We start from the raw sequence: 20,151 nt of genomic DNA on the forward strand, positions 1-20,151 counted from the left end.
GTTACTCTACTTCACTGCTCATTGCATTAACAACATTTGAAATATGCAATAACAAAATAAGGCAAGCAAACGTCACCAAAGACGAAAGTACGCTCATTTACGGCCATCTCGAGTTATCAGCTCAGCCTCGCACCTGCGAGACGTAACAAAAGAACGAACGCACACATGTCTTGAGGGAAAAGTGGGCGAGCGTCGAGGCGGTGGTGGGTTGCTGTGTCGCTGTGTCACGCGCCTGGTTTGTTTGCAGATGGATTTGTTCGGGTAATTAGCCGAGGCGATAATGCCCGTAATACGGCGGACCGAGCAGCTGGCTCATCTGGGCAGTGACGAAGAGAGGAGACCGCTCTTCGAGTCTGAACAGTTCCCCTCCGCGTCGGGAGTAAGCGAAGCTCTTTTTCACTCTGTCCGACAAAAGAACAGTTCAAAAACTCACGACCTTATTTTTGAAGCTTGTCAACTTTCGCGCTCTAAGTGCAGTGCCAGGGCACTGTTCATTCATATATTCTATGCCCGGTAATTGAGCAGTTGATCACTTTTGGGATTGTTGGGCAGTGTCGTTTCGCGGGACAAAGATCGCCCCAACAACTTGGCTGATGACTCATCAGCCAAGTCAGCGCAATAAGCGATCTGTTGATCGCATTTCGCGCTGAGCTTTGACTTTGGTTCTCGGCTTTCTTATTTGTTTCGCTATTTTATAGGGTTTCTGCCACAAGGACATATCAGCGGGCAGAAAATCTATGAAATAAAGGCGCTCTCAGCCAGTCAGTCGATATCGTTCGTTTAAAAGCCGTATGCTCGTGGCGATGAGTCGTGACAGCGATGTAGTAGATGTTATAAGTGTTTGAACAGGAAGTGTGCGAATTTTCCCAGATATATTTGTTGGCCCGTCCAAAAGCTCAGCCATTTCCTTACACACAAAGGCTCGCTGTTTTAAATATTGGAACACCCACACAAACGCTTAAAAAGTAAGGAGTTGGTTTTCATAGAACTTGACGTAAGATGAGATTGTGCGTCCCTCATTGAACTCAAAAGTGAGATTCCACTTTTGCAGGTATAGGCGAAACCAAACTAACGCAAGTGCTGTGCAAGTGACAACGATGACAACTGCGTGGGTGCAGTACAGAATAGAACTGTGTACTGAAGCAGCAAAGGGTGTTCGCTCAGAAGTCTCACTACAAGGCCTGTTTTTGCACTTTGATCAGCCTTCATGTACCTATTTGCGAAGAGTTGGTGTTCATCACTCTATTAATTAATCCGCAGTCTATTCGTTCTCCAGAAAACATGCAGTGGAGTGTATTGACACACCTGTCGGCAAACTGAGCGTCATCACAGTCATATCACTTTGGAACTAGAGGCTTCTTTTTCTTAGTTTATGACAGTCTGACGTCATTCTGCAATTTCCGTGGTTCCTCCAGAATAGCGCTCCAGTAAGGTGAGTCGCAGTGTCCGTGTTTCATTGAAGTTGGATGGCATTCAAGGGCAAGGGTAGTGGCGGCAGCAACACCTCTCAATTTTTTCTCCGTTATGTTGGTTAGCACAACCCAAGCACACATTGATTGAGAAATTCATTAACAAATTGCCCGTTGATGAATGTTTATTGATCACACAGTGTCCAGATGTATGGTGCACTTTTATCGTATTATTATTTTTGCTGTGAAAGTGTCATAAGTATGCAAGTCTTACAAGCTGGAACTGCAAGTGGCATCTACCCAGCCATAGTAACATAGTCATAAAGAGCCCAAAGTTTGAAATGTTTATTTTCCTATTTGTTCTTTTTTTAATAATAGAGGTATTTTTATGCATGTTAGTTTGATGGGGTTTGACCGTCAATCAAGTGGTAGGAAGCAAAGTGTGTGGTCAATTGCAAGCATTATGAAGGATAAGTAGTCATGATGTATTGTGGGTCACAAATTTAATGGAACGTCTCGTGAAGGTTTCACCAGATCCAAGCTATTTTCTCATAAAGGCATTACTGAACCTGGTCACAGAGGAAACAGCTGCCGTTAGGGGAGCCTTTTGGGGAACCTACTAGAACACCAGCTAGGTTTCAAGAAGTGATTCTGAAAGCAGCTGTTTTCCAACAGGAAATTAATCTCACTCTGGCAGAAGTTTGTTTGGTTAAACATTTACAAGACTCGACATGAAATGAACACAAAATAAAAATGAGTTGTGGTTTGTTTAGGTCCAGCCTCGAAAGTAGGCAGGTATTGTTTTCTTCATGGTTAATTTTCTCTTGTTTTCAAATTGTATCATTTCACTGGAACATTTTCCTTCCCTGAGGACTGACAAGCAGGCCTAAAATTGACCCTTGATCAATGAACCGGCTTGGTTGAGAAATGTCTATCTTATCTAGTAAAATTGAGCTGCTGGTTTTGTACTTATGCCCTTATGTTTGTGTGTGACCAGGCCGAAAGCTGCCAAGTGTTTGCTTTCAGATGCTCAAAATAACTTTCTTGTACATAGTCCATATTGCGGGATAGACGTTGTATTGTATCATTACAAAAATATGGTTGTCTGAGTATTTGGCCAGAAGACCCTGTAAAACAGCAGAGCGAGGAAGCCTTGGAGTGCGGTTATGGTCTTCTCACGGCTACAAAGTAACTACCGTATTTTGCAGTCTATAAGTTCACGCCTTTGTATAAGTTGCAACCCCCCACCTACTCCCCTATAAACAGCTGTTTTTGGAAGAAAGTTGGTATTTAAGTCACACCTATAAATTTGTATGGTCAGGGTGGTGAAACTGCATGCACGTCGTCAATGCATTGAACGAGGAATATAACCCCTGTGGCACATTTCCACTGTTCAGGCCCATACTTATAAAGAAAAATGCATTTAAGTCGCACTGTTGTACAAAACGCACCAACAAAAATTTAAAAAAACAAACAAACAAATGCAGTTTATACATTGAAAAATTTGGTAATTACTTTTCAGCTCAGACAGCTGTGGTGACCGATTCAGTTGCTTTCGACGAGTAACTCCTGCGACTCTTTTTCCCGCAGTGCATCAACAGCAGCCATGGCAGCGAGGCTCCGTGCATCAAGACAATGAGGGAGCTCGGTACCCTCAACCTCCTCTCCCAGAAGTATGAGGTGAGCTCCACGTGCGTCATTTTCACCATAAGAGAAAGACCCGTGATATTATTGGCCCGGGTCTTTTGGAATTGTATGATGAAAGCGCAATCGCTTTCATTGTACTGCAGAAGCTCGAGCTTTCATTGCTCGAGCTTCTGCAGTGCAGTGCGTACCCGTCGAGCCAAAAGTCACAGATTTGCTGCCAAGCCGAGTTCTTGTTTGGGCGCTCATTTATTTAGGGGTGCTTCTCTTTATAAAGAAGTGGGTACTCTTTTATAGCATTGATCAAAGCCACCGCTAACCGAGGTGTTGGACGGATATGTTGGTTGATTCTGTCGCCGGATGTAGACAAACAGAGGTGCATCACGTCACTTCCGAGGCACCACCAATTGCTTCAGCCGCTGAGTGATTTGGTGACCAGTTCAAAATATCAGTCCTCGAAGCAACTGTCGCTTTTGCTACAAAAAGCTGTCGTGCGACGGTGGCTAGCAAGTGTGAACGTGCCTTTAGAGTGTTGTCACCCTATTCCCCAATTTTCTTGAGGACATGGCCCTTTTGGGGCCTTTCGCAGAGTGGGCACAGTTGTTGATCGTTACGATTAAAAGATTGCGTTCTCCTCAGCTTTAGATATGGTGTTGAAGAGCTCGAGTGACGTCATCTTGCCCCGCCGTGGACTGCTTTATTTGTTTCTGGAAGACAAAAAGGCATTTCTTGTGATTTCATATAAAGCTTCAGACAACTGTCACAAGTGATGTTCAGCAACAAGATGGCTTAAAGGGGCTTTGAAATGGTTTTTCAACTTCTTCCTCACCCCTCTTGCTCAACTCCAAAGCGAAACAAGAAATCACGTGGTCGTGGCACAGTATTTCACCGGATGCAAACGACTCCAGGCTTCCACCGTGTTTTTTTAAGCACACCATGCAGCTTGTCATTTGCAAGTGACAGTAAATGCTGTCACGGAACTGATTGGCCACGAACGCAAATTCAAATATTCGTCGACAAATCGGTCTTTGATGGGTGCATACGTCCGAGCGACGCGGTGCTCGTGTCCAATGCGTGAGCTGGGGTCGGCGGACCTGTTTTGAGTACAGCAGATGTGTCATAGTGAAAAGCGAGAGACCTTTGGACGGAAAGAGGGTCCAAAATAGTCCACTACATTTTCGAATTTTGTGTGCCAAAAAAGCAGGCTTTTGACTTTCCACTGTCTTTTTTTGAACCCACTGAGCAATATACAGTCAGTAAAATTTCAATCTAAAGATCAATTGGTGCGGCCCAAATTTTATTTCGTAGCCCCTTGAAGTGTTGTTACTCCGAAGGCCAGCTCACACATTTGGGCCCATGTGTGACCGAGTATGTTGTGCTCGCTTGTGACCACTTACAAGAGAACAGACTGGTGCCATCTTTCAGCTAGCCCTGGACTTCCGACATGCACATATAATTCTTGTACATTGCTCTTTCACTGTGGGCTGAAGATTATTCTGACAAAGTTATACACAACCATTTCTTATAGATGGCACTTAGGTGCAAAACCTTCAGTCTCATAGATAGGACGTGGATGCAAAACCCTCAGTCTCATGGTACTTGGATGCAAAACGTTCAGTCTCAAGCGCCGTCCAGGTACTTGCGACCGAGTAGGACGGAGAGAGACAAGACCGGTTTTTAATCCTCTTAAGATGTCTTAGAACCAGCTCCACAGCAGCGCACCCGATCCTAAGACGTCGTAAGAGGCTTAAAAACGGATCTTGTCTCTCTCAGTCGTACTCAGTTACAAGTGTGTGAACAAGCCTTCATACATAGCACGTGGATATAGAATTTTCAGTCGTATAGATAGCACTTAGGTGCAAAAGCTTCAGTCTCATAGATAGCACGTGGATGCGTAACCTTCAATCTCATAGATAGCATGTGAATGCAAAACCTTCAGCCTCATAGATAGCATGTGGATGCAAAACCTTCAATCTCATAGATAGTACGTGGATGCAAAACCTTCAGTCTCGTAGATGGCATGTGGATGCAAAACCTTGTCTAGTTATATGCGTGTCGGAACCGTTTTCAAAGCCACCCGATGGGTGGCACCACTGTGACAGTGTGTGTGCCTAAGTATGTCTTCTTGTTGTAGACGGTCACAGCGGTGCAGTGAACCGCTGAAACGCAAATGCGTGAGTCAGCCATAAAGCTTTGGATGACTGGCAACAGTGATTTTAAGCTTAAAGATAGTCAAAATGTCGTTACTTTGAAGCTTAGCTTATTCATTAGCTCTTGGCTGAGGTTTCAGATCTGTTCCTCACCTTGGAGTTTATTTCCAGAGCCTGGACTATGACTTTTGCGAAAATGCGCCTTACATGGACGATATTCATTAGCTCTTGGCTGAGCTTTCAGGTCCGTTCCTCACCTTGGAGTTTATTTTCAGAGCCTGGACTATGACCCTTGCGAAAATGCGCCTTACATGGACGATCAGCGGTCAACCACCTTCAGTGTGAGTGGAGCGAGCGTCACATTCATTCATTCTGTCATTCATTCATTGATGCATCTATTCGTTCATTAGTTTGTTAATACAGAATCTATGTCACGAACGCGATGTCAATAGTTTTGTCGCGTCGCTGTCACCATACCATCATCAACTAAATTGAATGGGCTAACATCCGGCTAAATTCAGCGCCATCTCGCTATCAGCCTTGTGATGTGACATTCCGTTTGTTAAGCCACGCAGGTCGCGTGGCATTGTGTTGTCACGCGACCTGTGGTGCAGTCATGGTGTCGTGTGACATCATAGTGTCGACATTATTAGATCTGGTAACGGTGGGTGTCAAGTCGTGTGTAACGACTTTACATTGTGACACCACGTGATGTCACGCTGCCCAGGTTTGCATACACGTCACTATGCATTCTGTACATCGGACATTTGAGATGTAGGTTAAACGAGCGCGTTGTTGTTATATGTCACGTGCTTATGAACAGCTGATGCCTCAGTGATGATGCACATCATGTGCCTTGCATGAGAAGTGGCAGCAATTCCTACGATGACATGTTTTTCTGCATAATCTGATTTACCTGACGTAATGAAGAACTGTGCTGAAACAAGACAAGACAAAAAAAAAGAGATGTACAAAGTATGCCAGGTGCGGAAGGGCTTCTAAACGTTTCTTTACAAGAAGAAGGAAGACAAAACCTATGTTAGTTAGAAACAGGCACATGCCAACAGTTTCTGCAGTAATCAGCTGCAGGTCAGAACAGGTTTCACCTGAGCCACGAGTTGCCAAGCCACATTTTTATTGCGATAGCATTAAAGGGATGTTGAACCGAAGTCTGGATTCCTCAAAACACGGCGCCAAAAGCTTGCAGCGAGATGCTACACACACCAAAACATCACTCATACAGCGATATCTCAAAAGGATGACTCTATTTTTCAAAAAAAGAAGGCGCATTTGACAGATATGGTTACGTCATGTTTCTCCGAGAAGGAGAGGAAATGGCCTCCCATCTTTTCCGCTTTGCCGTCTTGAGGGGGCGAAGCGAAGAGAGGGGGAAACGAGATATCTTGACGTCACGCGCCTCGTCGGCCTCGTTTAATCTCTACTTCTTTTGCCAAAAATACGGCCGTCCATTCGAGATATCGCCTTACGAGTAGTGTTGCAAGGATTGTAGCATCCCGCCTACAGCTCCTGCATTGTTTTTTCAAATGCAATTTTCGATTCACCATCCCTTTAAAGAGCTTGTGGCGCGCCAGCTTTGTTGCCGTGCCAGAAAAGCTGCTGTGACGCGAAAATCCTGATTGGTCAATAGGGTGTTGACGTCAGTCACATGACCTAGGCTCGTCTGTCTGGAGGAGCAAAAACGGTTTCCATCCATCGAGGAGGAGCGGAAAGTTTCTGTCCGTCGCCGAGTCCGCCCAGTGGCGCTGTGGACTGCCGTAATTGTTCATATGTGGAGAATGCGTACCCCACCACAGGGCCGCTGTAGCTCGCCAAGAGCAAACATGTGCGACGGATGCGGTGCCGTCTACTTGTGCAGGGCGTTCTTCTGAGCTGTCGTCTTCTATGAGTGTAGATGCCGCATCTACTTCTGCTGCTGCTCGGCGAAGGGGTTTGCCTCATAAGACTGAAACCGAGAAGCTGGAGACAAAAGCTAGGCGTGCAGAGGTGATGCACCACAAACGGTCCGAGGATTCGATAACGCTATCGCGTTCCTTTCTTAAAGGCAAAGCTTAAGCGTCCTCCGACTTTTCTTGCTTTTGAAGAAGTAGAAGCGTAAAGGTTTGGGTTTAACCTTTTTATATAATAATATGTATGGCATCACTAGTCATCGAACAGAGCATTGAAGACGCTGTAAATGTGGTTTTTCACTGCATTATTAGTTTGGGTTTTATTGTTGGGGGATGGGGTCTTGAGGCAACGTCACAGACCAGGGAGCTAAACTATGGCAGTGGTTAGATGGCCTAAAAAAATCCATGCAGTGCGCGTATATGCTCCACAGCCAGTTGTAGAGCAAACAAACAAGCCTCCTTTGAGTCGCAGTTCACAAAAGAACTCGCTTCATAGTTACTGTACAGTCATCCATGTTTCATTCATTTTGCCTCTCCTGCAGCAAATCCGCAAGACCAACCAGACACGATGGTTGGTGATCCTCGTCATCGGCATCCTGACGGCCGTCACGGCATGTCTCATCGACATGTGCATAGAGACCATCTGCGACTACAAGTTTGACCTGCTCCAGCACTGTATCCTTTTCTTTATGACGGAGTGGCGTATGTCACCCGACGCAGTTGCCATAAATGCTCAGGTATCAATGTCTCGCGGCGTTTATAAATATGCTAAAAGACCGTTGTCATATCTACAAGGTGGTGGATCAGAGCGGCCTGGATAAACACGCCACTTCACCGAGCACGTTTCAATTTTTCTCAGAAGTCGCGGCTTGCTGGCGTATGTGGGCTTCTGAAGTTTCAGTGTTCCCACTTTCCCGAGTAAGAAGTTAAATGAAAGCCCTAATTTTTCCACAGATCATGTCATTTTTTTTAAATATAAAAGCATTGCCGAAGGTTGCTGTCTTTGTGCAAAGTTCCTCACTGTGTCGAAGAGCAAGAAAGGTTGACAGGAGCCAGGCAGACATCGCAACATCTTTGATGCTCTCCACTGCCTCTGTGACTCCGTCTTGTATCAGTCTATCGTGTAGCCAGTGGAAGGCCTGGAAATTGTCTTCCCGTGCAGTAAAGGCCCGTTCACATACTTGCAGCCGAGTAGGATCGGCTGAGACAAAGACAGGTTTTTAAGCCTCTTGCGACAGCTTAGGACTAGCTCCACAGCAGCACATCCTCTCCTAAGCCTTCACAAGAGGCTTAAAAACTGGTCTTGTCTCAGCCGGTCCTACTCACTTGCAAGTGTGTGAATGGGCCTTAAGGCTGTTTAATCTCAATTGGCTCTTCCAACATAAATTTTGCCTTTCTAAACCTCCCAAATTGTTACTTCTTTTTTTTTAGGGCCGCATTTTTTTAAGGAACGTTTGGCATGACGAAAAACTGTCAAGTTGCAAAAGCCGTTGCAGAAAATCGTCGCTCTCCATCCAAATTTTGTGGATTTATGTTTCACTAAATTTGGCTGACAGTGTTCACGCGATGACGGTTGTAAAGTGGCACCAGGAGTTCACATCACATGACTTGGTCGCGGTGTTGGCCACGGTGCCATATGCGACATGTCACGTCTCCATTACATAACGCTATGTTCATGTCATGCTAAACCTAGCGAAGCTCAAAACACAATGCTTGTCCTGCACTCCCGACTTTATCCGTAAAACTAACATACATTAAAAATGCATTATCATCATTGTTATTAGTGGTAGCAATACTACATTTGGATCTTTGCCTGTCAGTGGCCCTGCAAGCTGGAGCAAAGTGCATCGCACGCGGTGACAGTTGGGATGCCCAAGTTCTCCGCTCTGCTCAAGGTGTTTGTCTGGCGTCTGGCATTGCCTTCCTGAGCTCAACGCAGGGATGAACCAGTGCATCCGAGACGACTGCATCATCGTTCCCTACCTGGCCTGGGTTGGCATGAACGCGGGGGCGGTCCTTGCTGGCTCCGCGCTGGTTGCGTACGTCGCCGTGAGTGCTCCCCGTCATTGCCTTTGCTCCGTCTGCTGGACAGTCTTTGTCAGTGTTATACTACCGTAATATCCCCAGTCATCACCCATCCCCGAGTCATCGCTCACCCCACTTTTATGGCGAATATCGATTTCCAAAAAAACAAGTGATTGCCCACCCCTACAAATACCCCGACGCAGACTCCGCGATCCGCGAACATTCATTCTATCCGAATGATACAGCCACAGACCTTATAGTTTGAGGATGGTCGTGACAAGGTAAAACTTGGTTTGGATTGGGTTTTTATGCCGCAAGGGCTGCTAAGGCCAAAGAGCGCCAAAGAAGGACAAAGTAAAATGAAGGACGGAAACACACTTCTCTTTGTTTACGCATTTTCTCCCCGATTTCCGCGACCCTGGAGTCGTAGTACAGTTATGCCTCTTTGTAAAGAAATCGCTTTTTTCAAATTATCACTTTTATCGAAGTTCAACGTGGTTCCGACCGAAAGGCACGCACTTTTAACCGGATTATTCTAAGTGTATCGGTGGCTGAACACGCTCATTACAAAGGCCAAGGTGCCGAAAGCATGCAAGCACACATGGAGGCCCCCTTCCCCATTGAGGCAAATTGGGGAAAAGGAGTAAATGGGTGACGGAGGGCAGAGCGTGCAGAGCTGGCAGAGCACTGCTTCTGATGCCAATGCGCCTGCGCTGGGACGTGGGCAGGGAGCAGCGTAAACGTTTTGACGCCACTCTCGGCCCCTGCAGCCGACGCTGCCCGACTCCTATCGCAATCGGGTCAAGGGGAGTGATGGAGCCCAGCGGAGATCATCTTCTCGGAAGTCCCCGACGCGTACACCTGCGCGGGTGTGCTTGCGGTGTATTACATGCACACGTGCGTCGTATGGGAGATTGGGAGTGTTTACCGAAAGCCGCTTAAGGGAGGAGGTGGGGAATAAATATGAAATTTCTTATTTCTAGAGAGATCTGAACGAAATTTACAGAATGTGTTTATAGCACAGACATAAGAGTAACTGCAAAGTTTCATAGAGCTGTGCACATTATTTCTCAAGTTACAAATATTTATCAAAATCGTCCATATGCATTCCTTATCCCAGGTCTGGAGAATTTGAAAAAGGTAGTAGTGGCGTAATATTTGTTATGATGACCCCTGGATACATTCCCCAGGGCATAACAGAGCCCTTTTTTTAAATTTCATTGTTGAAAAATTTTAACGCAACTTTGAATTTTGTGTAGTCAATGAAACCCACATTCACCAAATTTCATTTTTTTATTATAAATTTTTAGTACAGTTTTCTAAAAAAAGGGCTCTGTTATGCCCTCACAAAGTTATTAGAGAACAGAATAAAAAAGACAGCACAAAAATCCATTCATCAGTTCCTGAGATATCGCTGGGACAAGCAGCCACGACAGTGAAAAAATCCATTCTGAGAAAACAGCACTTGAAAGTTGCACGCAGATTTTCAGCTTTAGAATGACCCTGCAGAATAGTCAGAAGTGTTCTTGCGCCCTTTCTTCTTGTTCCGCCTTTCCAAATTCTCTTGATGTCGTTTGCTGGCCTTATGCAGACGTAGGGCATCTTTCTCGACAGCTCGTTGGAGGGCCAGATGGGTCGGCTGAAGTCCCGCTGCAACCGATATTTCTGCAGTTGCCTTGTAGCAGCCGGCGTTGAACCTCAACACCGCTTCATGCAGTGCAGTTTGCTGGCATAGCTCCAAGTTTGGCTTGAGCAATATCACAATGTCTAGCTTCTGCTTCGATCTCCTCACGTGTCAGGAAATGCGTCCGCAGTTGGGTGCTAGAAGACGCGCTCCTACTTGTCGCGGCAGGCGGAAGACGGGCGCTGGGACCCGCGATCTCGGGAGGAACCACAACGGTCGGCATGCTCGGTACTCCAGGCGTGAGCGGGACGATGCGTTCTTCCTCGACGACAGCCGATGGCACAGAAAATCCATCACTGAAAGTGTTGACGCGATCATCATTGACGGCACGCCGTGCAGAAACTTCCAACTTCGCCATCCGCACTAACTTCATGGACCGCTTCCGCGCGCCAAACGCGTGCACCGTCTTGTACTTCAAACCCCGCATCGTGTGCGACCACGAAACAGACGGGCACGCTACACGAAACTACTCAAAGAAAGTTCGGAAAACGATCGTAAAGATGGCGAAAAACGAAGTGGAGCTGACAAAGCAAGAGCGCGTGCAAGCATACCACTACCAAAAGCAGACGACGCAAGCGGCAACAGCAGGAGAAACGGAGAAGGAGAGCGCTCCGCGCGCGGAGAAATCGCGTCCCAGCCAATAGCAGTCGCGCGTTCCCCCGCACGCTCCTCGAGCGCGCGCTCTGTCCAATCGCGTTCTTGCGATTGCGACATGGAAGAACGGCGACCACGCCGTGACTACGCAGCCGACGCCATTTTGGGAGCTGGCAAAAAAAAGAGAAAGAATTCACGTTCAAAACAAGACTAAGATGGCGGCCGTCGGCCCAACGCGTCGAAAATGGCGAGCGCGCGAAGTTGGGGTTGATTTTGACGTTTGACCGTCACTTGGATGCTATTCAGGCCTCGTAAATAATTGTTTTTAAATATTTCCCCGTTGTATTTGGTGCTGATAATTACAGAGAAGGTAGTTTATGAGATATAGAACCGAAAAGTAAGGTTTTCTAAAAATCGACTTTTTCGCGATTTTCCGGTTTTCAAAGCCCGCGTCCCCCCTTAAATCTGCAAAGTTGACAATTATGGCCGGCCCAAGTCCGAAACCGCCAAAGAATTCAGTATTCCGGTTCGACACTGTCCACCATTTTGCAGAACAAGGAAGGCATATTGGATTGGTTTGAGAAGATCCTCATGCAGAAGAAAGTATGCCCGTGACTCGAAGATGAAAGTTCGCCAACTGTTTCGCGCACGTCGGATTTTCTGTTGCGAGCATGCTTGCCGAGCCGGCGCACAATTTCTATAGCAGTAACAATCTCTACAGGAGTGTGTGAAAACATGTTGGCAAAGCCACTAAGGATAACTTTGATTCGTTCGCGCTTGTCGATGCGGACGTTCCCGCTGTTGCTCCTGCGACGGATGCTGCGATGGTAGATCTTGCGTGCAGCCAGGGTAAACACTAAGCGACGTTAGGGAGGCACTTGGGAAACGCCGTCGACTTCAGAGACGCGAAACGTCCTACGGCTGCTCCGAAACGAAGTGTAGTGCAGCAGCAGTGACAGTGTTCTTGCAATGCCTGGAGCAGTTTGAGGAGAACTGATGCCTGAATGAAATTATTGGCAAACTCCATTGAACTATTTTTTTACTCGGTAAAGCTGCCGCAAAATATTGGGTTGTTTGATTAAATATACGGTCGGAGTGTTCCGCAGTGTTCCCGTCCACCTTCAAGGCTGCTGCCACTGTTCTACTCTATTGCTTTTATCGCATTACCGCTTATATCAAACTTTTTTTCTGTCCCGTTGACTTCGTTATAACGAGGGATTACTGTACATGCATGCGAGGGGAAAACAATGTAGGTAACAAAAAATGTGCTCACGAAAAAGTTATTTCGGACAAAAAAACAGTTGAAAAAAATACCACAAGCAGTAACCCAGTCAGGGATGACGAGGTCAGCAAACGCCCCACATCCTGGAACGTAACCGTGGAGTTTAAGGTCAAGGTTCGTCTCCACCGAAGTCGTTCATCGCGCGTATGCAAACAACGGGCTTTGCGATAGTAAGACATTCTTTCATGAGCATTTCTGGCAAAAACCAATGAAACTAATTCGAGTTGAGTTTAATGCCTTGTTTGCAGCTGTGCTAGATACATACAGAAAAACTGGCATTTTTTTAGTTTCTTCTAAACTTTTTGTGCTTTTTATTTATGAATTTCAGGGGGATGGGCGATGACTTAGGATATTATGGTAGAGTCGCTTCCAAAGTGAGAACGGCGGGTAAGAATCCTCCGAACGCCTGGCCTTCGTCGCACGCTTCATGCCTTCAGGCGTGCTTTAGTCGCGTAAAAGCGCTCGAGGTGCATAAGACACTGATTCCATTTTTACCTGGGCAGTTAATATAGATAATTTCAGTTGCAGAACTTCCTATAAACACTGTTCAATGGACAGCCATTTCAGTTGTGGAACTTCCCATAAACGCTGTGCAACGAACAGCTTTTGAAATGTTGTCCGATTTTCGGCGGCGGTGGCGCCACTAGCGCATTCACATGCACATGCAAAGGAAAAAAAACTTTTTTTTTTTTTTCAAACAGCCTAATGGAGAAGGAATGTCATAAAACAAATCTGTAGTTTGCGCTTTCGGAAGACTGCGGAAAAGTGGCCGCTACGGTCACGTGACTGGCTGCTATGGTCACGGGATGCTTGCGTTTCTTCGGTAGCTTCATATGTGCTCTAAAAGTTGTTTATTAATCTTTGTTTGAAGTGTAACAGGAAGCGAAGATTAATATGTAACTTTTAGTGCTTGAAGGAAGCTCCTGAAAGAGTGCAAGCACCACGTGATAGATCTGTGTGCCGGTCAGAAATTGACCGCGGCGGCGCGCCAGAGTGTTCCATTTTTGCGGCAGCAATGGGGAGAAACGCATTCTACCGGTGACACACCACGCTCATCGTGCGGCGGCGGCGTGACTTTGCAGCAACGGCGGCGCAGCTTGGCGGTGCGCAGGTGTACGACGTGAACAGTGGTGGTTTCTTCGGGCACCAACTACAAATTTGTTTATATCCATAAAATTTAAAAAAAATTTTCTTTATTGTAAATTAGTTTTATGACATTCTTTTTCTATCTAGGCTGTTTAAAAAAAAATTGTTTTTTCCTTTGCATATGTTCCTTGAGTGCACCTTGTCTGCTAGCTGCGAGTTTTGGAAAAAAGTAAAGGCTGCATGAATATTCTAATTTCTAATTGGAATTGAATAATAGTTGCCCGAATAACTCTTTTCGACTTTCGGATTCCCTGTATTCGAGTTTTTGAATAATTCTAGACTTTGAATATTAGTACTGCTGGTGAGAATTCGGGTTGATTTGGGAACATCATTTATACGGTGACATAGGCCTCGCAGACCTCTGCTCTAAATCGAGCCTGGATTGAGAAGCGTAGACTGTCAATTCGTTTTGAAGTGGTTTGGCTCTCATATTCCTCAAACAAGGCGGCCGGTCGATTGAGGAAGCAAAGGAAGAGCTTTGAACGTTGGTTTACGTCCTATCCTTGCAGCCCGTGGCGGCGGCCAGTGGCATTCCTGTGATCAAGTGCTACCTGAACGGTGTCAAGGTGCCCGAGGTGGTCCGTTTCAAGACCCTGCTGGTCAAGGCGGTCGGCGTGGTGCTCTCTGTCGTCGGAGGACTGGCCGTCGGAAAGGTGTGTGCGTTAATCGCGGCGCGGGCCTAGTTTTCGTGGGCCAACCCTGCTTGGGCCCGCTGACCCTAAGCCTCACCCGACCCGGGCTTTGACTGGAGCTTTCACTTCAGCCGAGGTTCTCTGGTCCCCCCCCCACTTCTAGGAAGGACCAATGATCCACTGTGGATCTGTGATAGCGGCCGGCGTGTCGCAAGGAAAGAGCACAACATTCCGAAAGGACCTGAGGGTGAGTGGATATTTGCCGGGAGCATGGTGCCTGGAATGCGTCTCGACTGCCGCGTTTACCGGGTCCTCGATTTTGGGGGCTCGATTTCCGCACGACGACTTCGCACGTCCCGCCATAACACCAGTGGGGGCGCATTAGCGGAGGTGGACTTGGCAGGTGCCTATTCTGCTCTAGGTTGCCCTCCAGTTTGACAGTCCGCGAAAGCTTCGGCAGTGAGGGTCGGGACACTGCGACGACAGCGGCCCTCACGTTCGCTCCTCTTTTTCGCCGTAACTTCTACGACAAACTGCCGGAATAGTGACGTCCAACACCGTGAGATGCCAGCTACTGCAGCACACAGTTAAAACTCTAAGCTGAGGGAAGTTGCGAATAACTTCGTTAAGTTGAAAATGGCTTTTTCGTGCTAATTCAATAAGTTTTGTTTTAATCTGACGGCATTCGGAGTGCTACCAGTTTGGCGAAGTGCCCACGTGCCAAAAACGTGATTTACATGCGTATGAATTTAGTCTGCGAAGACGATCTGCACCGCTAGTGCATTAAGGGAACTTTGGAACTCTTATGGGAACAGAATAAGGTTCTTTCCAGCAACAAGATCCGTATCCCGTCACAAACCGCGAAAGTTGGCTTGGGCTCGCATTGAGGTCTGCATTCCCCACCAGAAACGAGATAAAAGTGCACTTTTAATCCAAGCCCGAATTAAGTTTTCTTCAAATATGAGTTTTTTTGTTTTGTATTATCACTTTTTACTGCGTTGCATTTTTATTTATTTACGAACCCCAGCGTACAGCATGTATTCAAAACATTCAATCATGCGATGACTGCATGCACACTCGTAGATAACAAGACCCGTAAATGTCAAATAAGAAAGACCTCCCTGCCGTCTCTCTCCTGGTGGTGTCCTACTATTCATATCCAGTGTGCCCGTCGTCAGGCATAACAAAAGGTCGAACTACCACCGAATGCTATCCATAGGCCATTTAACTCCATCATTGCCATCTGTTGCATGTTACATGAATGAGATGCCATGAAACAAATATTATTGACTAAAAACCCTGAGTGGAAAGTTAATTTTTCGGTAAAAACTATGCGACAGTTGCGCAGTCTCGTTGCTGGCACACCGGCTACATATTTCGGTGCAGTCTAAACAAAATACCGTATTTACTCGCACAATGAACGCACTCGCGTAATGAACGCACCCCCCAAGGCGGATCTAAAAATTTTGACTTTTTTTTCACTCGCGTAATAAACGCACCCCCAACTCCGACGTCAAGATTTTGACTCCCTCCCCCCACGCGCGCGAAATGAACGCACTTTTTTTATCCTGGTGCAGCGAGGTCGCGAATGCATGGGCAGCGTGGGCGAACAAAACGCCTTGCAAAAGGCGTTAAAAAAATTCGCAAAGATCCAACGGAAGCAAGAAAAAAAACATGGAGAGGAGCTTTTTTTTTTTTGGACAGCGCTGTCTGGGCTTTGGGTTCGCGCGCCGCCGCGCGCAAGGAGGTAAGAAAGAGAAGCGCTCTAGGCGAACGAAACAGCTTGCGAAAAGCGGCAAAAAGAAAAAAAAAAAAAAATAACGGAACTAAAAAACAAAAAAACAAAACAAAGAGGAGCTTTTTTTTTTTTCCCGCAGCACGTTTTGGTTACTGGGGGGGTCGCGCGCCGCGCGCAAGGAGGAAGAAAGAGGAGCGGAGAAGCATTGCGAAAGGCGGCAAAAAGAAAAGAAAAAAAAAAAAACCCACGGAACTGAGAAAAAAAAAAGAGCTTTTTTTTTTTGCATAGCGCAGTTTGGTAACGTGGAGGGGGGGGGGGGTCTTGCGTCGCGCGCCGCGCGCAAGGAGATAAGAAAGATAAGCGGAGAGCCCTCGATTAAGCAACGCCTAAGCAAACAAAACAGCTTGCGAAAGGTGGCAAAAAAAAAACCCCAAGGAACTAAAAAAAAAAAAAACAAAGAGGAGTTGTTTTTTTTTTTTTTGCGCAGCTTAGTTTGGCTACAGGGTCCGGCGCAGCGCGCATAGAGATAAGAAGTTACTTCGATTTTTCAAAATAAAAGGTCCGTTCATGTTCATTATGCGAGTAAATAGGGACGCAAAAATTTTACTTCGCGTAATGAACGCCCCCCCCCCCCCCCCCTCAACTTTGCCTCGATTTTTCGGAAAAAAAAGTGTGTTCATTCTGCGAGTAAATACAATACATTTGTAATTACCTCTTTTTGGACTCATTTTTGTTTTCCATGAATTCCTTGTTAGATTGGGTTGACAGTCAAATTTATTCTAATATTTTGAGTCCATAAAAGCATTGAGCCCTCTGGGAACCTACGGAGGGATTAGAATCTGTTCGTTAAACCAGGAATATCGTAGTAAAATGGGTTTTGTAAAATCGATTTTCGATTGTGATTTGTTGCCACTTCCTGACCACTTTCAAAGAATGGTCAGGGAAGGATGCTGATTGCGCCAGCCGAAGACGCATTTCAGGCGCTCTAGTGAGATTGCACGCAGTCGCTGAGCAGTGTCCTGGGTACCACGTATTTCTGCAGGTCTTCAAAGACTTCCGCGAGGATCACGAAAAACGAGATTTCGTGTCTGCCGGCGCGGCCGCGGGTGTGGCTGCTGCTTTTGGAGCTCCCGTAGGTTAGTTTTGCACTCAGTATTTCTTTTTTTTACTTCATTCATAGGATTTGCAGTGTTTTATTATCTTTATTTCTTCTTTTATTGTTTTTTTTACACGAAATAGCTCTTTATTTCATTAATTCATTTTGTTTCCCCGATGAGAATCTTTGCTGCATCAGCGTTTTCACTATATCCGTGCTTGTACACCGGCCTCACTAGCTTTCTGCAATTTTCGTTCACGACGAAGAAAGCGTGTGGTAAGTTTTGATTCTGGTACAGGGCACAGGTGTTCACAGAGGGATAGATATTTATTTATTTATTTCATACTGCAAGCCTTAATAGTTTAGGCACTACGCCATGAAAAATGTAGCACGCACATCAGGCAACAGAAAGCAGCACCAAGAAATAACTAAAATACAAATTAAAAAAAAAATGTTTCTACCTGTTGCTTCACGTTAACTGACTGTGCAAGCCGGAAAAAAAAAAGATAGGCATCGCAGTTGTCAAATTTCAACTCGATGGATGTAGTAAAGGCATTTTTTGTGAATCGACTCAACACTGAACGGCATCACTTCTTTTTATACGAAACATTTGCTTTGCATGCAGGCGGAGTCCTGTTCAGCTTGGAGGAAGGGGCGAGTTTCTGGAACCAGTCTTTGACATGGAGGATTGTGAGTGTTCTCGGTGGTCTAAAGCGGGTGCAGACTTATTTTACATTCTAGAGAAAAATGAGGTCTAGATCTTTTGAAAAACAAGGATGTGTCCACCCTTCTTTTTTTCGTTTTTATACTTCAAGTGTTCTGTAAGTGTTGTGTTGTGCTGAAGCCTGCATGAAGTAAAAGGCCCTTGTTGAGGGTTTTTGTTCGCCTTTTCTTCCTGCCACCCTACCAGATGGCTAATAAAAAAACATGAAAAAAAAACAATGTAATGGGTTTAGACTATGTAAGGTCGGTCTGCCTTTGAGGTATGGCGACACTAGAGTACGCTGTAGACGTCCTCTCTTAATAGCAGCCATTAAATCATTCTGTTTCGATGCTGACCTATCTCTGCTCTCGCGTCTCTGCCCCCTTGTCATGGCGCAGTTCTTCTGCTCCACCATCTCTGCATTTTCGTTGAGTATGATCCTGAGCGCATTCCACGGCCATGCCGGAGAGCTGTCCTTCTCCGGCCTGGTCAACTTTGGGGAGTTTGAGGTGAGCCTCTTTTGTCTTTTCTTTTGTCTGGTTCAGTTTAAAACCCCTGCCCCTCGTTTCAAAAATTGAAACTTTCTTTTTCTGCCAATTACCATTTACTGCTGGTTTGTCTTCTTTTTAAACAGCATGAATTGCATTTGTGGCCTGTAGATGGACTTCCTGAAGGCTGGAAAGTGATGGAAGTTTATGATTTATCTTTGTTGCTTAAAAAACATAGCAAAGTTTAAAAAAAAAAATTTGAACAGCCTGGATGGAAAAAGGATGTCCTACAATGAATTTACAACGAAAAGAAAAAAATGTTTAGAGCTATATTTACGGCGCGAAACAAATTCGTGGTTGGCGCCCGTGGGAACCCGCATAAAATTGTCTACTAGAGTCACGTGACTGGCCACTATAGTGACATGGTGCTTACGCTCTTTTGTGAGGTTCCTATGGTCTCTAAAAGTTACTTATTAAGGCGAAAGCCTGATATGTCTTATCGTTCAGTCGACGTTCAAAGTCCTTCAGCGAAAACACGCCGGCAATACAAAAGGTACCTAAACGAAAGGTATTAATGAAATGGCACCAGAAGTGCGTCGTCAGAGAGCGCGCTGTCTTCGGAGGCTTGCTATCACTGGGATCACAGCCGATGCCACGATCCGAGTGAGCCAATGAAACTGCGCCAAAAGTTAGAGAGCGTGCTGTCTTCGGAGGTTCGTTATCACGTTTACATCGGCGCTTGGGCTATTGCCTTTAAGTCGTCTTAGGGATAACGTAAGAGACCCTGTGAATTCTTAATCTTCGTTTTAAGTGCAATAAAGAAGCGAAGACTAGTAAGTCATTTTTATCTTTATGTCACGGGAATGGATACTGCAGGCTGCGAATGCAGCAGAATCTCATTTCACAGTGCAACATACACACGGGAACAACTTCCGTGTTATGGGAGCCGATATCGCGCGCACAAATCGCGGACAAAAACGCAGGAACCCGCTATGAACTCACTTGCCAGACCTGCCGGCACAGCAAATAGGCCTTTTCCGCAAATGTTGGGTGCCATCTATCGGCAAGCAGCAGAGGCGTTTTTGATGGCCTGCCTTGCTTACGGTTCTGTCCTCTCCAAGCTATGTTAGCTGTCTGAATACGGTCGGGAAATGCGCTCACTGCTCAGCGTTTGTTTTTCCTCTATCCAACACAATTGACGAGCAGATTTGTTTTCAATTAATGCGTTAACTACGAACGACTTCGTCCGTTTGTACATTTTTTTTCCTAATGAATGGACGACTAACTTCGCCGTGGCGCCCGTTTGACTGACGACACAGTTGAAGCTCTCTTCGACCTATGAGAAAGTACAAACGGTTACATTAAACTAGGATTAATGTCATATGCAGTACTGGCAGTAAATTCAGAAGACATTCGAGACCAAGTTACAGCTAAGGAAAGCCTTTTTTTTTTAATTGCAAGCTATTTCTTTAATTTACTCAAAACGTTTTATTGGCAAGGTGTATTCTCATACAGTAGGCTCGCGATAATTCAAACTCTGATATTTCGTACTTCCGGTTAATTCAAACAGATCTGAAAATTTTGGTTGTCCCGCTATGTTTTTAATGTATTTATAAGTCGCTTAATTCGGACGGCGTTTTCGCTTAATTCATA

The 20,151-nt window shown here is 45.7% G+C and overlaps 1 protein-coding gene across 1 annotated transcript in view; it reads left to right on the top strand.

Moving 5' to 3' along the window:
• Positions 1-20,151, top strand: part of LOC8026981 (H(+)/Cl(-) exchange transporter 7) — a 60,543-nt gene continuing 40,392 nt past the window's right edge. The window contains exons 1-10 of the mRNA XM_029977599.4: positions 1-379; positions 3,000-3,089; positions 5,479-5,544; positions 7,653-7,785; positions 9,050-9,159; positions 14,351-14,494; positions 14,637-14,720; positions 17,254-17,347; positions 17,933-17,997; positions 18,409-18,519. Of these exons, the coding sequence (XP_029833459.3) occupies positions 281-379; positions 3,000-3,089; positions 5,479-5,544; positions 7,653-7,785; positions 9,050-9,159; positions 14,351-14,494; positions 14,637-14,720; positions 17,254-17,347; positions 17,933-17,997; positions 18,409-18,519 (996 nt within the window). The 5' untranslated portion in view covers positions 1-280. The remainder of the gene's footprint in view (positions 380-2,999; positions 3,090-5,478; positions 5,545-7,652; positions 7,786-9,049; positions 9,160-14,350; positions 14,495-14,636; positions 14,721-17,253; positions 17,348-17,932; positions 17,998-18,408; positions 18,520-20,151) is intronic.

This window comes from Ixodes scapularis, unplaced genomic scaffold, assembly GCF_016920785.2.
Source record: "Ixodes scapularis isolate PalLabHiFi unplaced genomic scaffold, ASM1692078v2 PGA_scaffold6__148_contigs__length_123643588, whole genome shotgun sequence".
Classification (NCBI taxonomy): Eukaryota; Metazoa; Arthropoda; class Arachnida; order Ixodida; family Ixodidae; genus Ixodes; species Ixodes scapularis.